At 37.5% G+C, this 15,277-nt stretch overlaps 2 protein-coding genes across 3 annotated transcripts in view; both read left to right on the top strand.

The window, feature by feature from the left end:
• The first annotated feature begins 253 nt into the window (after window positions 1–253).
• On the top strand, window positions 254–3,061 carry rpl22 (ribosomal protein L22). Its single transcript, XM_032549341.1, has 4 exons — window positions 254–337; window positions 651–761; window positions 1,016–1,140; window positions 2,870–3,061. The coding sequence occupies exons 1-4, from the start codon at window positions 326–328 to the stop codon at window positions 3,009–3,011; spliced, it is 390 nt and encodes a 129-aa protein (XP_032405232.1). The 5' UTR covers window positions 254–325; the 3' UTR covers window positions 3,012–3,061.
• A 753-nt stretch (window positions 3,062–3,814) lies between these two features.
• chd5 (chromodomain helicase DNA binding protein 5) overlaps window positions 3,815–15,277 on the top strand; it is a 53,004-nt gene continuing 41,541 nt past the window's right edge. For both annotated transcript variants that reach the window (XM_032549338.1, XM_032549337.1), the window contains exons 1-2: window positions 3,815–4,413; window positions 14,759–14,910. In XM_032549338.1, coding sequence (XP_032405229.1) covers window positions 4,347–4,413; window positions 14,759–14,910 — 219 coding nt within the window. In that variant the 5' untranslated portion in view covers window positions 3,815–4,346. The remainder of the gene's footprint in view (window positions 4,414–14,758; window positions 14,911–15,277) is intronic.

The raw sequence follows: 15,277 nt of genomic DNA, 5'->3' as shown, positions 1-15,277 counted from the left end.
ACAGTAATCTAATGTAGATTCCAAAATCAATAATGTTCGACAAAATATCAGAAAAAAACATGCTGTATTTCTTCTATTTCTCATATATTATGTTATATTCAAAAGAATGCACTCAAATACAATAAACAGTTTTGTATCTTGCTGACAAATAAAAATGTGACCCAGCAGCAAATTGGAAACTTGCAATTTCATTTGAAAACATTATTTCATCGTGTGAGAGGTTTACTTAATCAACTTCAGATAACGTGATTCGATCGATTGAGCAGGGAAGTATTTTACTTCCTGCGCAGCCACAGCTCCTTCCTTTTAGCTGAGCGTGTCAGCCATGGCTCCAATAGTGAGTAGTAGTCCCGTAAAAAAGTGTACAGAGAGAACATGTCTTTTACTCTCTTTGTTATCCATATATGTCTTTGCAGTCGGATTAACATGCTGCAGACATTTTGACTGTTTGAGCCTTTTTATTAGCTTTAATTAATGTATATACTTGAGGGCACGTTGCAATGAGTGGTACAGCTAATGTTAGCAGTTGTAGCGTAACAAGTCTATAAGAATGTCTCCAAAGAAAAGAAAAAAACACTTTCGCTTTACCATTTGCCGACATAAGGTACATGAGTTTAAAACAAACTTATGCGTTTGTGTTTGTATTGTAGAAGAAGCTGGTGGCCAGGAAGCCTGGTGGAAAGAGGAAGAAGCAGACCCTGAAATTCACTCTGGACTGCACTCATCCCGTGGAGGACGGCATCATGGATGCTGCCAACTTTGTGAGTACCTCCATTTACACTCCAATAACATAATTGTTACACCTGTGTGCTGGATGGTATATGCCAACTTAATTTGGATCAAACCCAATGTGATATTACTATACCTTTCTGTTTTCACTGAAGGGAAAACACATCTCCTTTCAGGGGCAATAAGAAAAAAAAAAAGTTTTTTTTTATTATTATTTCTATCCCATAAAGGCTTATTTTTACTGACTTCTGATCCTTTCTACTTCCTTTGTATTCATCGCATTCAGGAGAAGTTCTTGCAGGAGCGTATTAAGGTGAACGGCAAAGCTGGGAACCTTGGTGGAGGGGTGGTCTCCATTGAGAGGAGCAAGAGTAAAATTGCCGTGAACTCAGAGGTTCCCTTCTCAAAAAGGTATAAATTCATCAAAACACTGTCGTGCTGCAGAAGTGAACAAACACCATCACAGTCTAGACGGTTGTTGTATTTAGGTGGTGGAAGGATATGAAATATTTGACAACTGAAGATAAATAGTTGTGTATAACACCAAATATATGCCATGTTGAATGCTTTGCCTAAGCATTTATCTTTTGCAGTTAATATATGGTTGCAAATGTTTTTGATTAATTGCTTAGTGGAATGGAAACACCTTTTTCACATAACATGAGACACATGGTCAACATGCAAACTGCGAAGAAGAAGACAGGAAGTAGTTGGAGGATGATGGCTCGGAATGCTGTTTTTAATGACTTATTGCATGAACAAACTTAGTCATGTGTGTTTTTAATTGCGTTTTTTGTTTAATGGAAGCACCACAATTGTGAGTTTGTGTTTTTTTCGTTTTTACATTAGTCGAATATAGACAAAGTTTTGTTGACGTTTGTAAAGGAAATGCAGCTAGTGGTTGCTGGACTGCGTTGATGTTAACTTTACTTCATACTGAGCATGCATATCTTAACAGTGAAAAGGAGAACTCTCCTTTAACAGGAGTAAACTTCCATCCTGTCTCAAGGTTAAACAGACAGGTTTATCATCTATAAAAAAAACAACATGAAGCTATTGACTGCAATAATTCAGCCGATGTCACTCAAGTAAAGTGTGACAGCTGAACAGAATAACTAGGCTGAGTGTAACTTCTTTGAAGAGAAAAACAGAGAGAGAACTAAGTTATTGACAACAATAACTACAGATGAATCATCAGTGGAAAGTAGTAGGAGAAAATAGCAGAGTTAGAAAAGGTGGTAAGTGTCTTCAAACAGCTTCAACCTTTAGCACCATAATTACAGAAATAGCTCAGCAGATCCTACTACAATTTAAATATAAACTTCATTAAGAAGGAAAGTTTTAGCTTATTCTTTGACTAAATGAGGTGTCTTCTTTATTGACAGAACCTTGGGGTTGGTTCCACAGGAGAGGAAATAACTTAAGGATTGATCTTTTGTTTTATTTCACTCCTGTAAATGGCTTTAAAAAATGAGCATGAGATTTGTTGCTTTACTGTGTTTGCTACAAATCAGCTTTTTATTGGTGTTCAGAACGAGCTGAGGAACAAGCAGGTTATGGGAGGGTGGTGGTTTATAGAAAACCACTTAATACATCTTCACAGTTCTCAACATGCATTGAGAAGCGCTTTTTAAATTGGCACAAAATATAGTCATCAAGTTTTTAAAAGAACCTTTGCCAGCCAGCTATTCTTTCATATAAATACTCTGAGTTTTTACAGTTACACCTGAAAGTTTTGACATTTGTCAGACTTGTATTAATTACAATTACTTAAAACAAACGTTAGAATTGATTTTTAGGTATACTGTATATTGTTTCTTTTTTCAAAAGGAACGAGAGGCACAAAGCTTTCACATCATTGCCACCAGAGGGCGACTGTAGCGCCAATTCTTAAATAGAGCTTTCTTCATTGTACCTGAAAGAAGTCAATCAGAAATGTTGCAACTAACCTTTAAACTAAATGACCTGAAGTGAAAAACAAAACTTATTGATCCAGCTATGAGGAAAATAAATTGCTTTTGTGATTAATTCAGATCTTATGCTGTTAAAACATGATTGCAATAAATACCAAAATGATGCATTGAGTTTATCTTATGCATTAAATTGAACTCAAACTCAGTCATGTGTTTCTGTCTTTTAGGTACTTGAAATATCTCACCAAGAAGTATCTAAAAAAGAACAACCTCAGGGATTGGTTGCGGGTTGTGGCGAACACCAAGGAGAGTTATGAGCTGCGCTACTTCCAGATCAACCAGGACGAGGAAGAGGAGGAAGAAGATTAAACCAAATATCTCTAATAAAATGTCACCAGACAAGAGAAATGTGTCCAGAATATTTTTCAGATTGTGTTGTTTCTTTTCTGTAGCTTTTTATTTCACAAAGTCCCTTCAAGATTAGAAATCTCTGTAAGATGTTAGCAACCACAGAAGTCCAAACTATGTAAAATGTGTGCAATAAGCAATACAACAAAAGTGACAGAAATTCAAACAAAGTGATCTCAAGAAAGCTGCATTCCAACTTCATGAATTTATGGAGTTTTAGTTTAAGAATTTTTATAGGTTGTTCCATGACTGATGAATAGTAGGAACATGCTCTTGCCAATCTATCTGAACCGTGGAAATATTCAGGAAAAAAAACTACTGGGAAAGTTCATAAATATAACTAAAACATCTGTAATTGTTTTACAGTTTTCATATAAATGTACTTGTCAGAGTTAAATCTTTTTGATTATTTATTTGACTCGATTAAGGCCAAAACCCCCCCAAAAAACAGTAAGAAGCAAAACTTTGCAAATGCTGGGCTATTAGGGCTTAATAATAATATCACTGTAAAATGTCTCCACTTATTTTATTTTTTTGTAGTGTGATAAGTTAGGTAAACCTGAAACTAGGCTCCCGTAGTGGGATGTACCGCTGTGCACCTGCAGTAGCGATTGAAAACGAACGACCGGAAATCAGGACATAAAACAGCTTTGACTTTATTTTCTATAAAAACATTTTAAAGTCGAGTATTCTTTTCAGTCTTGACATACTAGAGCACAACCGTTCATCAATGTCTATGATTTTCTACTTGCCTCTTTTTGTACATTTAAAGCTACGGCTGTGAGTGATGTGTGAAGCAGCTGTGGCAGAAAGCTGCAGAAGTTTGGCTCTGAATTTCCCGGACTTGCAAGCAGAAGCGTGCAGCAGACAGGCGCTGGCATGCATTCTTCTATTAGCCGCACAAGGAGATGCTCCGTGGTGTTTTTTCCCCCCACAGTACTAGTTAAAGTAGTAACTAGGAGAGTATGACTAACTAGTTGTGGAGAAACTATGGGATGCATCGTCATGGCAACAGACCAGACGTCACAATCTGGGCATGTGTGTTCCATTTTTGTCTTTCTTATTTTTCAGACTGGAAGACCTGGATATAGATCTGTAGGGAAAAGAATATAAATGTTCATTTTTGTATTTTTTTTATCCTGGAGAAAAAAAAGCCGGTTTTGACTGCAAGACTTAAAAAAAAAATCCACTGAGCGAGTTCTTTTTAGGGTGAAGAAAGAGACTGTGCTGCGGCGTCTGGAGGGTTAACTTTCAGTATTCCCAGCCTAAAAGGGGTTTGGGGGCTATGAGATAAAGATGCCGGGGTCGCTGAGTAATGAAGACGAGGGACAGGACGACATGGATTTTGAAGACGATATGCCAGGTGAGGGAACGAAGGGAGGCGGGGTGTCCTTCACATTATTTTTGCGCCGCTACGCCTTGAATGCGGGGAAAAGGGCTTGTCCTGCGTTCCTGAGACCAAAGAGGAGGAGGAGGAGGAAGAGTGGAGCGGTGCAATAAGCAGAGTCATTCCTTTTTTTTCCCTTCCTCTTTTACGACCCGGTGTGTTGAAGGTGGTGTTTTTGGATTTGCCTCCGGCTGTCCCTAAACATCCAGCTTGCTTTGGGGGTACCATAGAAATCCAGCTTTGTGTATTTTTTCCCGAGCTGTTGTAGCTTTCACAGGCTACATGCGTTCAGAAGTAAAAAGCTTTCCGCTCTATAAAATAATTAGAAAAACACACACAAGTTGTGTCCTGGGTTTATTGTGGTTTATTGTCGCTGCAGTGTCAGTTTTATTTGTGCTGATTTTGTCATCAGTGCCTTCGAATAGAAATTGGCTGCAGAGACGCCATCCTGGTCGGGTTTGTTGAAGATGCGCCGCCGACTATGATCCAACTTTATTTCTTTATTTATTTCTTTGGGCTCTGCATGGCCGCAGAGGTGTGAAAGCCACGTGTGGGCTACAATAAACAGCTTGTTCTGTTGCTTTGCGCACTCATGACAATGTCACCAGCACAGTTAGCTTTGGGTCGTGCATTAACCTAAATTACGTCCAATCTAAATTCTTCAGCTGCAGCTCTGCCTAGTCGCATCAAAGCTGCATTCAAGACAGATTCCTGCTGTATTTTCTGTTTTTGCTAAATTAATACTTTGCAGTATGATGATGCAACTTTTTTCTCTTTTTTTTAAAGTTTTGTGGTTCATGATACCGTTTATTCTTGCAGCAAATCTCAACTACTCAGTGGTCTTTTGTTTAAAAAACAAATACTGTAATAGTTTTTAGGGCAAGAGGCTAAATAGTGGGGGTGCTAAGCTTAAACTGTTCTTTGTTGTTGCTGTGCACTACCAGACAGCTTGCTGAAAAACCACTACAGTTTACTCTCACCTACTACAAAATCTTATTGGGGTCTTTGGAAATATTTGTTTTATTTTTATTTCTTTAGGATATTTTTTTATTTTTTATGTTCTTGCAAAAATGGACTGCTATAGTAAGGGGCATTGAAATTAGAATAACAGTTGTGTTTTAATAATATTATTTAGCTGCATTAATAGTAATAATTGGTTTGCTATTTTTAAGTCGATTCAATTAAATTCTCTAATATGCTTTTGTTTATATTTTCCGTGTACCATGAAAATCAATCAAGTTTATTTGTGTAGCACATTTCAGCAACAAGGCAGTTCAAAGTGCTTTACATCATGAAAACATAAAAGCATCACATCACACAGTCACCCTTTGGGAAACCAGTACCAGACATTATTCTGCCAAGTTTCATCATTAGAATTATCAATACACATCAAATATGTGGGTCCATGTTTTGGTTATTTGTGGGTCAAAAGCAATTTTTAGCCTTGACTTAAACTCTGTTTCAGCTGTTTTGTTGTTTTCTATGAGTTTGTTCCAGATTTGTCATGCACAGAAGCTGAATTCTGCTTCTCTTGATTAAGTTGATAAAACTACCTAATTTAGTTCAGCTCAAACCAGTGATGTTTCACCATTTTATTTCATTCTGCTTTGAGCATCTATTTGTTTGAATCTTGAGACAGTGCTTAAATAATAAATCTTCTTCTCCTGCTTCTATCTCAGATCATTGTGTTGAAAGGTTGTGTCTTTAACAGACTGAGTGAAAAAAAAAACTACAAATGAAAAATTCCAGGAAATATCTGTGCACAATGACTCTGTCATTACTGTTACAGACTCAAAGTCAAATAGACTTGAAATACTTTATCTCTTATCAACTAAAACTTAATTTGAGAGAAGCAATGAATTAAAGTCTCCGTTGTGCTATTTTTTTATATTGTACCATATTAATATTGGGTAAAATAGCATACACCTCCATGTGTATATGTCCATAAATATCTAAAACTGATTGTAATATGTAAAATGCAAGCCTTATAGACAGAGTGTCATGAAGAGGGAGCTGAGTTTAGCCACTGTTACTCTGCACCGGAAGAAGTCAGTTGAGGTGGTTTGAGCATCTGATCAGGAAGCCTGCAGTTGGTGGCTTTCCCAGCACACTTTCCACTGGGAGCAGACCCTGGAGCAGATCTACTGGAGAGACTAAATCTTCCATCATTAGAATGCCTTGATGTACCCCAGAATAAGCTGAATACACAGCAGATAGATGTATGTGTTTCCATCCGTAGTTGCTCCCCTCTTAATTCAATCCTGGATAAACAGAAGGTGGATGGATTGATGGGTGGATTATCAAAATATTGATGAATGCTTCAATCATTGACAATCGGCATCTTTATAAGCTTGTAATGATGAAGAGAAAAAATGATAATAAGAAAGGAAAAAAAATATATATATCACTTCTGACTTGCAGGCGTACCTTGAGAGAGAACACAATGACCCAATTGTTTATTAAACATGCATTTAAAAATAAATATGTACTTGTCTGTCGTAAGCCAGTAGATATCCAAGCAACGATACAATTTGAAAAAATAAATTTTTGGTACATTAGTTAAAAACTTTAAGTCCTGGCTCAACGTCGTTATTTTTGCAAGTTTTTGGCTGTCTAAGGACACACTTCATGCAACATATACCACAGTGTATATTGCACAAGGTTTGAAAAGCGATTAATATTGATTGCACTGTCATGGAAATATTTTGTCCAGAAAGTACCAAGAATATAACAAATTTGTAATATCATATGACTAAGATGTCATATGATATTACAAATCTGTTATTTTCTTGGTAATACATGCAAAAGACAATTAACTTTGGTCAAATAACAAAGATTACGCTCTGTGTCATAAGCCCAGCACTTTTTTAAAGAGGCACTCTTTCAATTAGAACACAACAGTTTGGGAGTCTGTCTTTGAGGGACTTCATAACCGTAGATTCTGTCTCATCAAGTCTGCATTCATCACAACTCATGGGTTGGCCTCACTCCCTTTGTGTTGCTCAAGAAGCTTACACTGTCACAGGCTGTTTTGTTATGTTTTCTGCTTTAATTGCTTTGTTCTTTACTAAAATTAAAAGATTATCATGGGCTTTTGTGTGCCTGCAAATGTAATCCTCTGTTGGATAAGGGTCTATTTTTGGATCACAAACTGTGAAGGTTGACACAATTTTCTTCCTGCTGTGCGTGCACATAGCCTAAGAATAAGAGAATCTTTTTGCAGTGCGTGTGCATTTGCAGATTAGCAGTACCTCGTTTCAGTACTGTTTTTTTTTCTGTTCTTTACAGGACTCGTTGAATTTAGATCACATTGTTTCTTATTGCCTTTGTCCTTCCATCAGCATGAGCACGTTAGTTTTTAATAGCATGTTTGTATCTTTGTTTGAATCCTGCAGTCACCCATAAGGAAAGAAAATCTTTACTTTCTAGATTTTTATGGAGCAGGAATGCTGAGCAGCATTAATTGCTGTAGGTGATTGTACATTAGGGCCAACAGAAAAGGAAATAATGTTACAGTATTTCCAGTTTGTTTCAACTTCTTCATTTAGGATTTGCATGTGAACCTCTTTTTGAATGGGTCAGTATGCTAGCCAAGTCCTTGGAGGAAGGTCAGAAATGTTTCTGTTATCCAATTAAAATTTTTACAGACAGGCGGTTTGGCAAGTAGAGCTTTAGTCATCTTCCTAACTGAAACCAATGCCAGATTTCCCTTGGGAAAGTGACTCATCTTCTTCCAACACCTGGCACAGCCTGGTACACTCACCAAACAAAACATTTTTTTGTCACAGCTTTCCTTCCAGGGCCTTCACGGACCATTAGCTATATTCATTGGTCTTTTTATTCGTTACGTGTGTATTTGCTTGATAACAAAGTTTCCAATCAAGCAGGAGAAGCTCCAAGAATATGCTTCACAGCTGGCATGAGGTTTACTTCTTTTAATGTTGTATTTGGTTTAGGTTTAACAATTCTTCTGTCTTTGTGTAAAGATAATTCAGTTTTAGACTAATCTGCCCAGAGAATATAATTTCAGAAGTCTTGTTCTGCAATAAGTCTTTGGCACTGTGTAGGTGCATTGGAAGCCCAGATTGCTTTGATAGCTGCCTTCAGCTCATCTCCCCTCTTTGGTAGGAACACCATGGTCGTAGAATCAGCTTTTGGTACCTTTGCCAGTGTGTTTAGGTGCCAAGTCCTGCTGGAAAATAAAATCATCGTCTCCATACAGCTTTTCAGCAGAGGGAAACATGAAGTGCTTTAATATTTCCTGGTAGATGGAAAGAGCGTTTTGATATATGGAATGTGACTTTTGTAGCACATGTCTCATATCCTGTGTGGCGGCTCCTCTGGAATGGATTTTCCTTGACAATCTTCTCAAGACTGCTGTTGTCTCTATTGCTGGTGTGCCTTTTCCTACCAGGTTCCTTCCTTCCACTCAATTTTTTGTCAATATGCTTGGGTACAGAACTCTGTGAACAACCAGCTTCTTCAGGCAATGATCTTTTATGGCTTATCCCCCTTGTAAAGGGTGTCAATGACTGTCTTCTGCACATCTGTCAAGTCAGCTGTTTTCCCCAGGAATTTTGTAACCTACTGATCCAGAATAAGAGAAATGTCAGTAAGTTCACTGCTATGCTTGATCATTTTCTATAAATTGTGTAACTCCCATGAAAAACTGTAGACTTAGTACATAAGACAGCAAGGAGCAGCATTTCTCTTTCATTATCTTGGAAACCACTATAACTAAAGCAATGCACATACATGCATGTACATGTGCTTTCTAAGATAACTATACCATGAATGTTAAACTCAAAACTTGACATGGAAGATAAAGGTAAAGTTGATGTTATCCTAACCATACTAACTGGGTACTTTATCTGATGCACTCTGTTAGTACTTGGTTAGATACAAGAAAAAAAAAATTATTGCAAACATTCCTTTTAATTATGTTTATATAATTGTGTATAATTGTCAGCTGCACATCCATGATGCATGATCTTCATTCCACAACATCCCAAAGGTCCAGTTATTGGATTAAAATCTGGTTACTATGGGAGCCGTTGGGGTAGAGTGAACTCATTGACATGCTCAAGAAACCAGTTGGAGATGACTGAACTTTTTTTACATCTCAATTTTTGACAGTTCCATGCAAATGTCACCACTAAAATTGAGAATCAGTTTACGATGCAGCGTTTTGTCTGTCTATTTTCTCAGATTCTTTGTTGATTGTTGTCCAAGTTTCCTATTTTTAGCACAGGAAAGGAGATGATCCACTGCTGGATCATCCAGGAGTGATCCACTCCAGGATCACTCCACATATTGGCATAATGAATCAGTGATTTATGGTCAGCCATTCATTCATTGTTCTGTCATTTTAAGTATAGTTTAAAAAGTTTCTAGATTTGAACACTATGTGAACAGTGTAATCCAAAGCTGTCACCTTACAACGTCTGAGCCATGTCATTAACTGTGCATCTAAGAGAGATGTAAGGCTTGCTGTGTTTCCATCATGTCTTGCCTGGCAGGCACCAAGCATTCATCTGAAACATAAAAGAGCTCCCTGTTTGAGATACTGAATACGTGCACTGCGGGTTTTCCTTTGAATGGGAGAAATATTAAGAAGAAAGAGACATGTGTGTCTAGCAGAGGTGTACAGGAGAGTTGTAGACACCTCTATCCATTTCGGTTAACGTTTCACCTTTAAATGTTGTCTGGAGACATTGATCACATAAGTTAACAATAGAGTTTTGGAGACAAATTTAATCTGACTAACCCAAGATAGCACAATGGGCTTGACATTGCCTCTGATTAAAGCTTTAAAATCAAAGTACTGCACTTATAGAGTACCTCCTGCTAGCTTTGCTAAGTAGCAGATAAGTGGTTGTTGAGGTTTGTGTGCCTACTATACAGGAATCCCTCCTCCCCAGTCTCACACTCCTGCTACCCAGGGGAGTGGTAGACTGCAGGGCTAGTGTTGGCTGATTGACTTAGATACATGTGCTGCATACTTGATGCCTTCCGGTCTGTCAGTGTAAGACACAGAAAGAAGGAAGACATGCAGATAGATGGACCAAAAGAGACAGGCAGGAAAAGACTGAGAACAGGAATTAGATCTGCTCAAACTCCACAGGGCAGTTACATCCCATGTGAATCTGATGTGTTGTTTGGGGATGTCTGTCTCCCTTACTTACTCTGTAACCCGCTCTGGCATCACTGAAGTCTGCTGCGCTCAGCAGTCAGCACGTTTGTTCACAGCAGCTGTTAGACTGTACAGCTGACAACCCGCAGCCAGTCGCTTTAGTCCCAGCAAGCAGAAGACATGCACTGTGTACCTCAGTGGTCCTCCTGGGAGTTACCATTTACCGGCAGGCGAGCACTCCATTTATTTGTGTTTTGATGATTAAAGTTGATCCACACTCAATGATGTGTGAATATGAGACTTATTGTGCAAAATGCCCTGCTGGTCTGATATTGATTCATCATGTTTATTTCAAAAGAGAATAATTGCATATTTTAATGAAGTGTGTTTTCCAATGTAAAAATAATAATAATAATAATAATAATAATAATAATAATAGAAAAAATGATATAGTGCTATTTGGTTTAACACTAGATAGAATAACTGAAACCTTGAAAGAAAGCAAGCTCATTAAAAGATTCAGGTTTTGAAATTGAAGATGTCAGAAATGAAAACCGTTACTGAGTTGAAACAATGTTCCGCCTATTTAAAACAAACATGATTCTTTCTTTGAAACGCATTTATATGTGTTACACCTTTTAAGAAATCTACTTTATTTGAACACAATTTGACCAAAGGAAAAATACAATTTACAATTTTATTTGAAACAACAAATTATCAAATTGCCAGCAGGCTTAGGATCACTTTTGAAGATTAAGTTGTTGAATTTAACTGTAGCCTGACTCAGAATTTTACACACTTTCTGACATTGCAAACAAAGCTTTATAAGTCTATAAGTCTTTTTACAAATTCTCAGTTGAAATAAAAACTGTGACTTTGCAATTCTTAAAGACTCGACACAGAAGGCAATGTCACTCACTCTCCTTACCTATGGAATTTGCGTGAGGAAGGTGACTGTCACTTGCCTTACTCCAGCCAAGCAACCAGTGAAATTCGTACGTGTAACATTTCGAGCTTGTGCATATAGATGTGCTCACATGGGGCAACACAAGAAATATTCACCTTTTGTTGCTGTCACACTCATGTCTCTATGTTGAGTTCACTCCAATGGCAGAAAACTTTTTCCTTTCACTGTCATTCATCGCTGCCTGTGTGTCAAGCCCATTACACATTTTGTTTTGATCTAAACTATTCTGTTGTAGCTCTGGCTGTGTGTCTAGAGATGTTGTCCTGAGTACCTTTGCTGACTTGTGGCAAACATTTTGACAAATGAGACTTCTAATTTTTCCAACCAGGATTACATGGCCATTGACAGGCTGAGGTTATAGATGACTAATTGTTATGTTTTCAACAGATTCCCTAAAATAAGCTGTGGATCTCTGCTAGCTCCTTCAGACTAACCAGGGACCTCTTAGCTGCTTTCTCCAATTAATACCCTCCCTGCCAAACCTTTCTGTGTGGCAGATTGCCATGCAATGCCAGATCTGATGTTGTACTATACATTTTTCTATTTTTAATGACAGAACACTCTGATGGTGACTCTGTCAATCAATCAATTAGTCAGTTAGTCAGTCAATAGATCACTAGATCAGTCAAACTTTTTTGTTGTTCCAAACATCCTCAGTTTTGAGATTAAATTCCTCACAGGTTGACTTGATTAGTGACTTTCAAAGACATTTGATCTTTTTAGGTATCATCTAGCTATGAAATAGTGTACCAGTACCTTTTAGCATTTTGCAGTCTTCTGTTTTCTTTTGTTTAAAAATTTAAATGTATAGCTTGGCAATGCACAATGTATGTGTCAATGGCAACTTGCAGATATGTTATCCACAGTTACTTCTCACAGTGCATGGTGCTGCAAAACAAATGACTTATTGTCATGAATGGTGCTGGTCATTTAAGTCTCAGTAGCACTTTGTCCTAGAACATCTTGTCCTGAGCGAGGGTAATCAATACCTTGCAGAATGGAGTGGATTTAAAGGAGAACTTGTGAAACAGCTTGTATTAATGGCATCAGGACAAGTATTCTTTTTCTTTTACAGTTTTTCTAACTTTAACTTTGAAACCCTCCAAAAAAAAGGCAAAACAAACAAACAAAAAAAAAGCCAAACAGGTTTTCAGTTTGTGAAATGTGCACCTATTTCAAACATCACAGTTTTTAAAAACTGTTGGTGTTTCAAAAGAAAAGAATACATTGACTTTGTAACTCAATCTTAGGGACAGGTATTTTATTAGTTTCATCAGTCAGAACAATCTAAGGTCCTCATCTAAATTTTCTTCAGACAATTTGACAGATATCCAGCAGTCTGACACTTTTCAAACTGATTTCAAACAGTTTTGTCATCAGTATCTTTGGGATTTTGCAGAAAATTTGTATGTGACTGTTTCTATATTTTTTCTGATGCATACAAAGTAGCTATAACTTGCCACCACAGAAATGGCTGTGGCACAAGATGATAAATCACACAAGTTGGCTGTCATATTTGTTAATATCAAGCTAGAATGAGAAAACAATTAATATTGAGAACTGCAACAAATTCTTCTCAGCTTTCAAATGCTTTTTATATGTGCTGCTGGCATCAAATACAAATTGAGCTAAATCTAACAATAAACATTTCCTTGTTTTTCCAATCAATATGTAGCTTTTTTTCTGTTTTTAAGAGCACCAAGTGGGTGAAATAGATTAATCTTGGGATTTCATGAATCCATAAGGTGTCTAAATTAATCATTTTAAAAATTCCTTTAGCAAGTTACACCTCTACCACACCAATATCACTAAACCATAGTTAAACCTCTAGCTTAATTATAACTGGAAATTTGATCAGTTCTTGGCAAAAGTGAAGAAGTTCTTTGAAATGACTTGGTGTCTTTTCACAGATCAATTTTTTTAATTAAAATTTTGACAAGGTTCATATCAAGGATTGTGGGACTGTGGAAGGTGGGCCTTCCAGAACTCTAAAGCTAGACTGCTTTATCCTATCTGTTCCAAAACAAGTTCTTATGTGTTTATGATCACTGTCCTGTTAGCGTGCCATGCTGTATCTGTCACTCTGAGAAAAAAGGATAATTGGAATGTAAAGGAACAACCCAGGAACTACCAGCCTGGTAAAAACCAACCCCTTGTTCTATGCTTTTCTCCATGCAGAGGGTCTGGACCCTCAGCTATTTAGAAACAATTGCTAACTGGAAGCATAAATTCTATTGAACTTTTAACTGACTGGATCTGATTGTTGTGTGCCAGCTCAATGAAGTTTTTCAGAAATTGTGTGTGCCGTAACAATCCCGTGGGGAGTAGGGCCAACATCTTTGCCAGCAATTAAGTGTCTTGCTTTGACGTCAGTTGCTTAATATTTGGAAGGGTGGCCAACATGAACTGATTTGCTTCACTTCACTTCCTTCGTTACCATTGCCAAACTATAACCAGGGAAGACTACAATTCTAAAACAGCACAGAAAATTTACGTAATTTTTCACAACTCCTTTTGTTTTCTGACTGGCCCGGTTGAACCACAATGGGAGAAATCAAGTTTAATGGTAGAAATCTCAAATGGAGCAGTGAAGGTAGATGAGAATCAAGCTGAACTGTGCAGGAAGGCAGTGGCCAGGCTAAGGGACTAACAACGTGTCGCCTCAATGAATTTGAACTTGCTGCAACAGAGGTGTTACTGTCCACAGTGAAAAACATTTTACATAGCCACTGACTTTGATGGTGACAAGCAGAAAATTATCACCTTAAGATTTTGAGGGTTTTTTTTACCACAAGAAATATTTAACTTATTAAGAAACATTTTACCAATTATGTGAGTCTGTGTTGATATTTAAGCCTATAAATGAGGCCCTGTGCTAAATAGAGATAATATATGAAAAATTCAAACTTATGAACCCAATTCTCGTTTTCAAAAATACCACATTTTTCTTGAACATATATTCCACCCTGAAATATGATAATCCAGATATTTTTAATATAACATTGATTCCTATGATAAATGTATGTAAACCTCACAATGAATCTTTAAGTTGTTTGTATTTCATTTCTTTCAGTCCTTGCTTCCACAAATATTTTTCTTTTTAGTCTCTCTTTCATGTCTTTTTTTTAAAAGAAAATTAAAAATAACTATTAAAAACTATTTCAGTTTATATGGCATATTTTCTTAAGTATGAACATGAACACATTTTTCTCTGTGTCCAGATGAAGATGACGAAACTGAGCGCAACACCGTTCCCCTCACGGCCCTTGCAAGCTTCTTCTCTGATGATGACTCCCTCAAAAAGCAGAAGAAGAAAAAGCCCAAAAAGATAAAAGAGGGGAAAATACCCAAAGTTAAGAAGAGGAAAAAAGAGGTAAGATCTTGTTCACACACAGCCCCGTCTGTCATCACCTCAAACACAAAGGTTTGCCAGGAATTCTGGCTCAAGCTGTGCGGCCTCATTCTTTGATTCTCACGCTATCACAGTTTTGATGCTTTTGCAATTGGATCAGAGTTCTGGTTTGGCTGCTGGACTGCCTCTGTAATCGAAATGAGAGGCAGTGGACTGTTTCGGGCCTAGGGGAGGTTGGCAGCAGAGTCACTGTTACTGCCAGTGTAAGCTGTGGGCGCCAAGTGCCAGTTTAGAGTGTGGATTTGTGCCTGTGGTGCTGGTGCTTAAGGCTGGGGCTTTGGGGTCAAAGGGACAGAGTTTCAGCCAATGTAGCAACTGTAGTCACGGT

Source organism: Xiphophorus hellerii, chromosome 20, assembly GCF_003331165.1.
Source record: "Xiphophorus hellerii strain 12219 chromosome 20, Xiphophorus_hellerii-4.1, whole genome shotgun sequence".
NCBI lineage: Eukaryota > Metazoa > Chordata > Actinopteri > Cyprinodontiformes > Poeciliidae > Xiphophorus > Xiphophorus hellerii.
The sequence above is the reverse complement of the archived record's forward strand: the minus strand, read 5'-3'. Positions and strand labels throughout refer to the sequence as shown.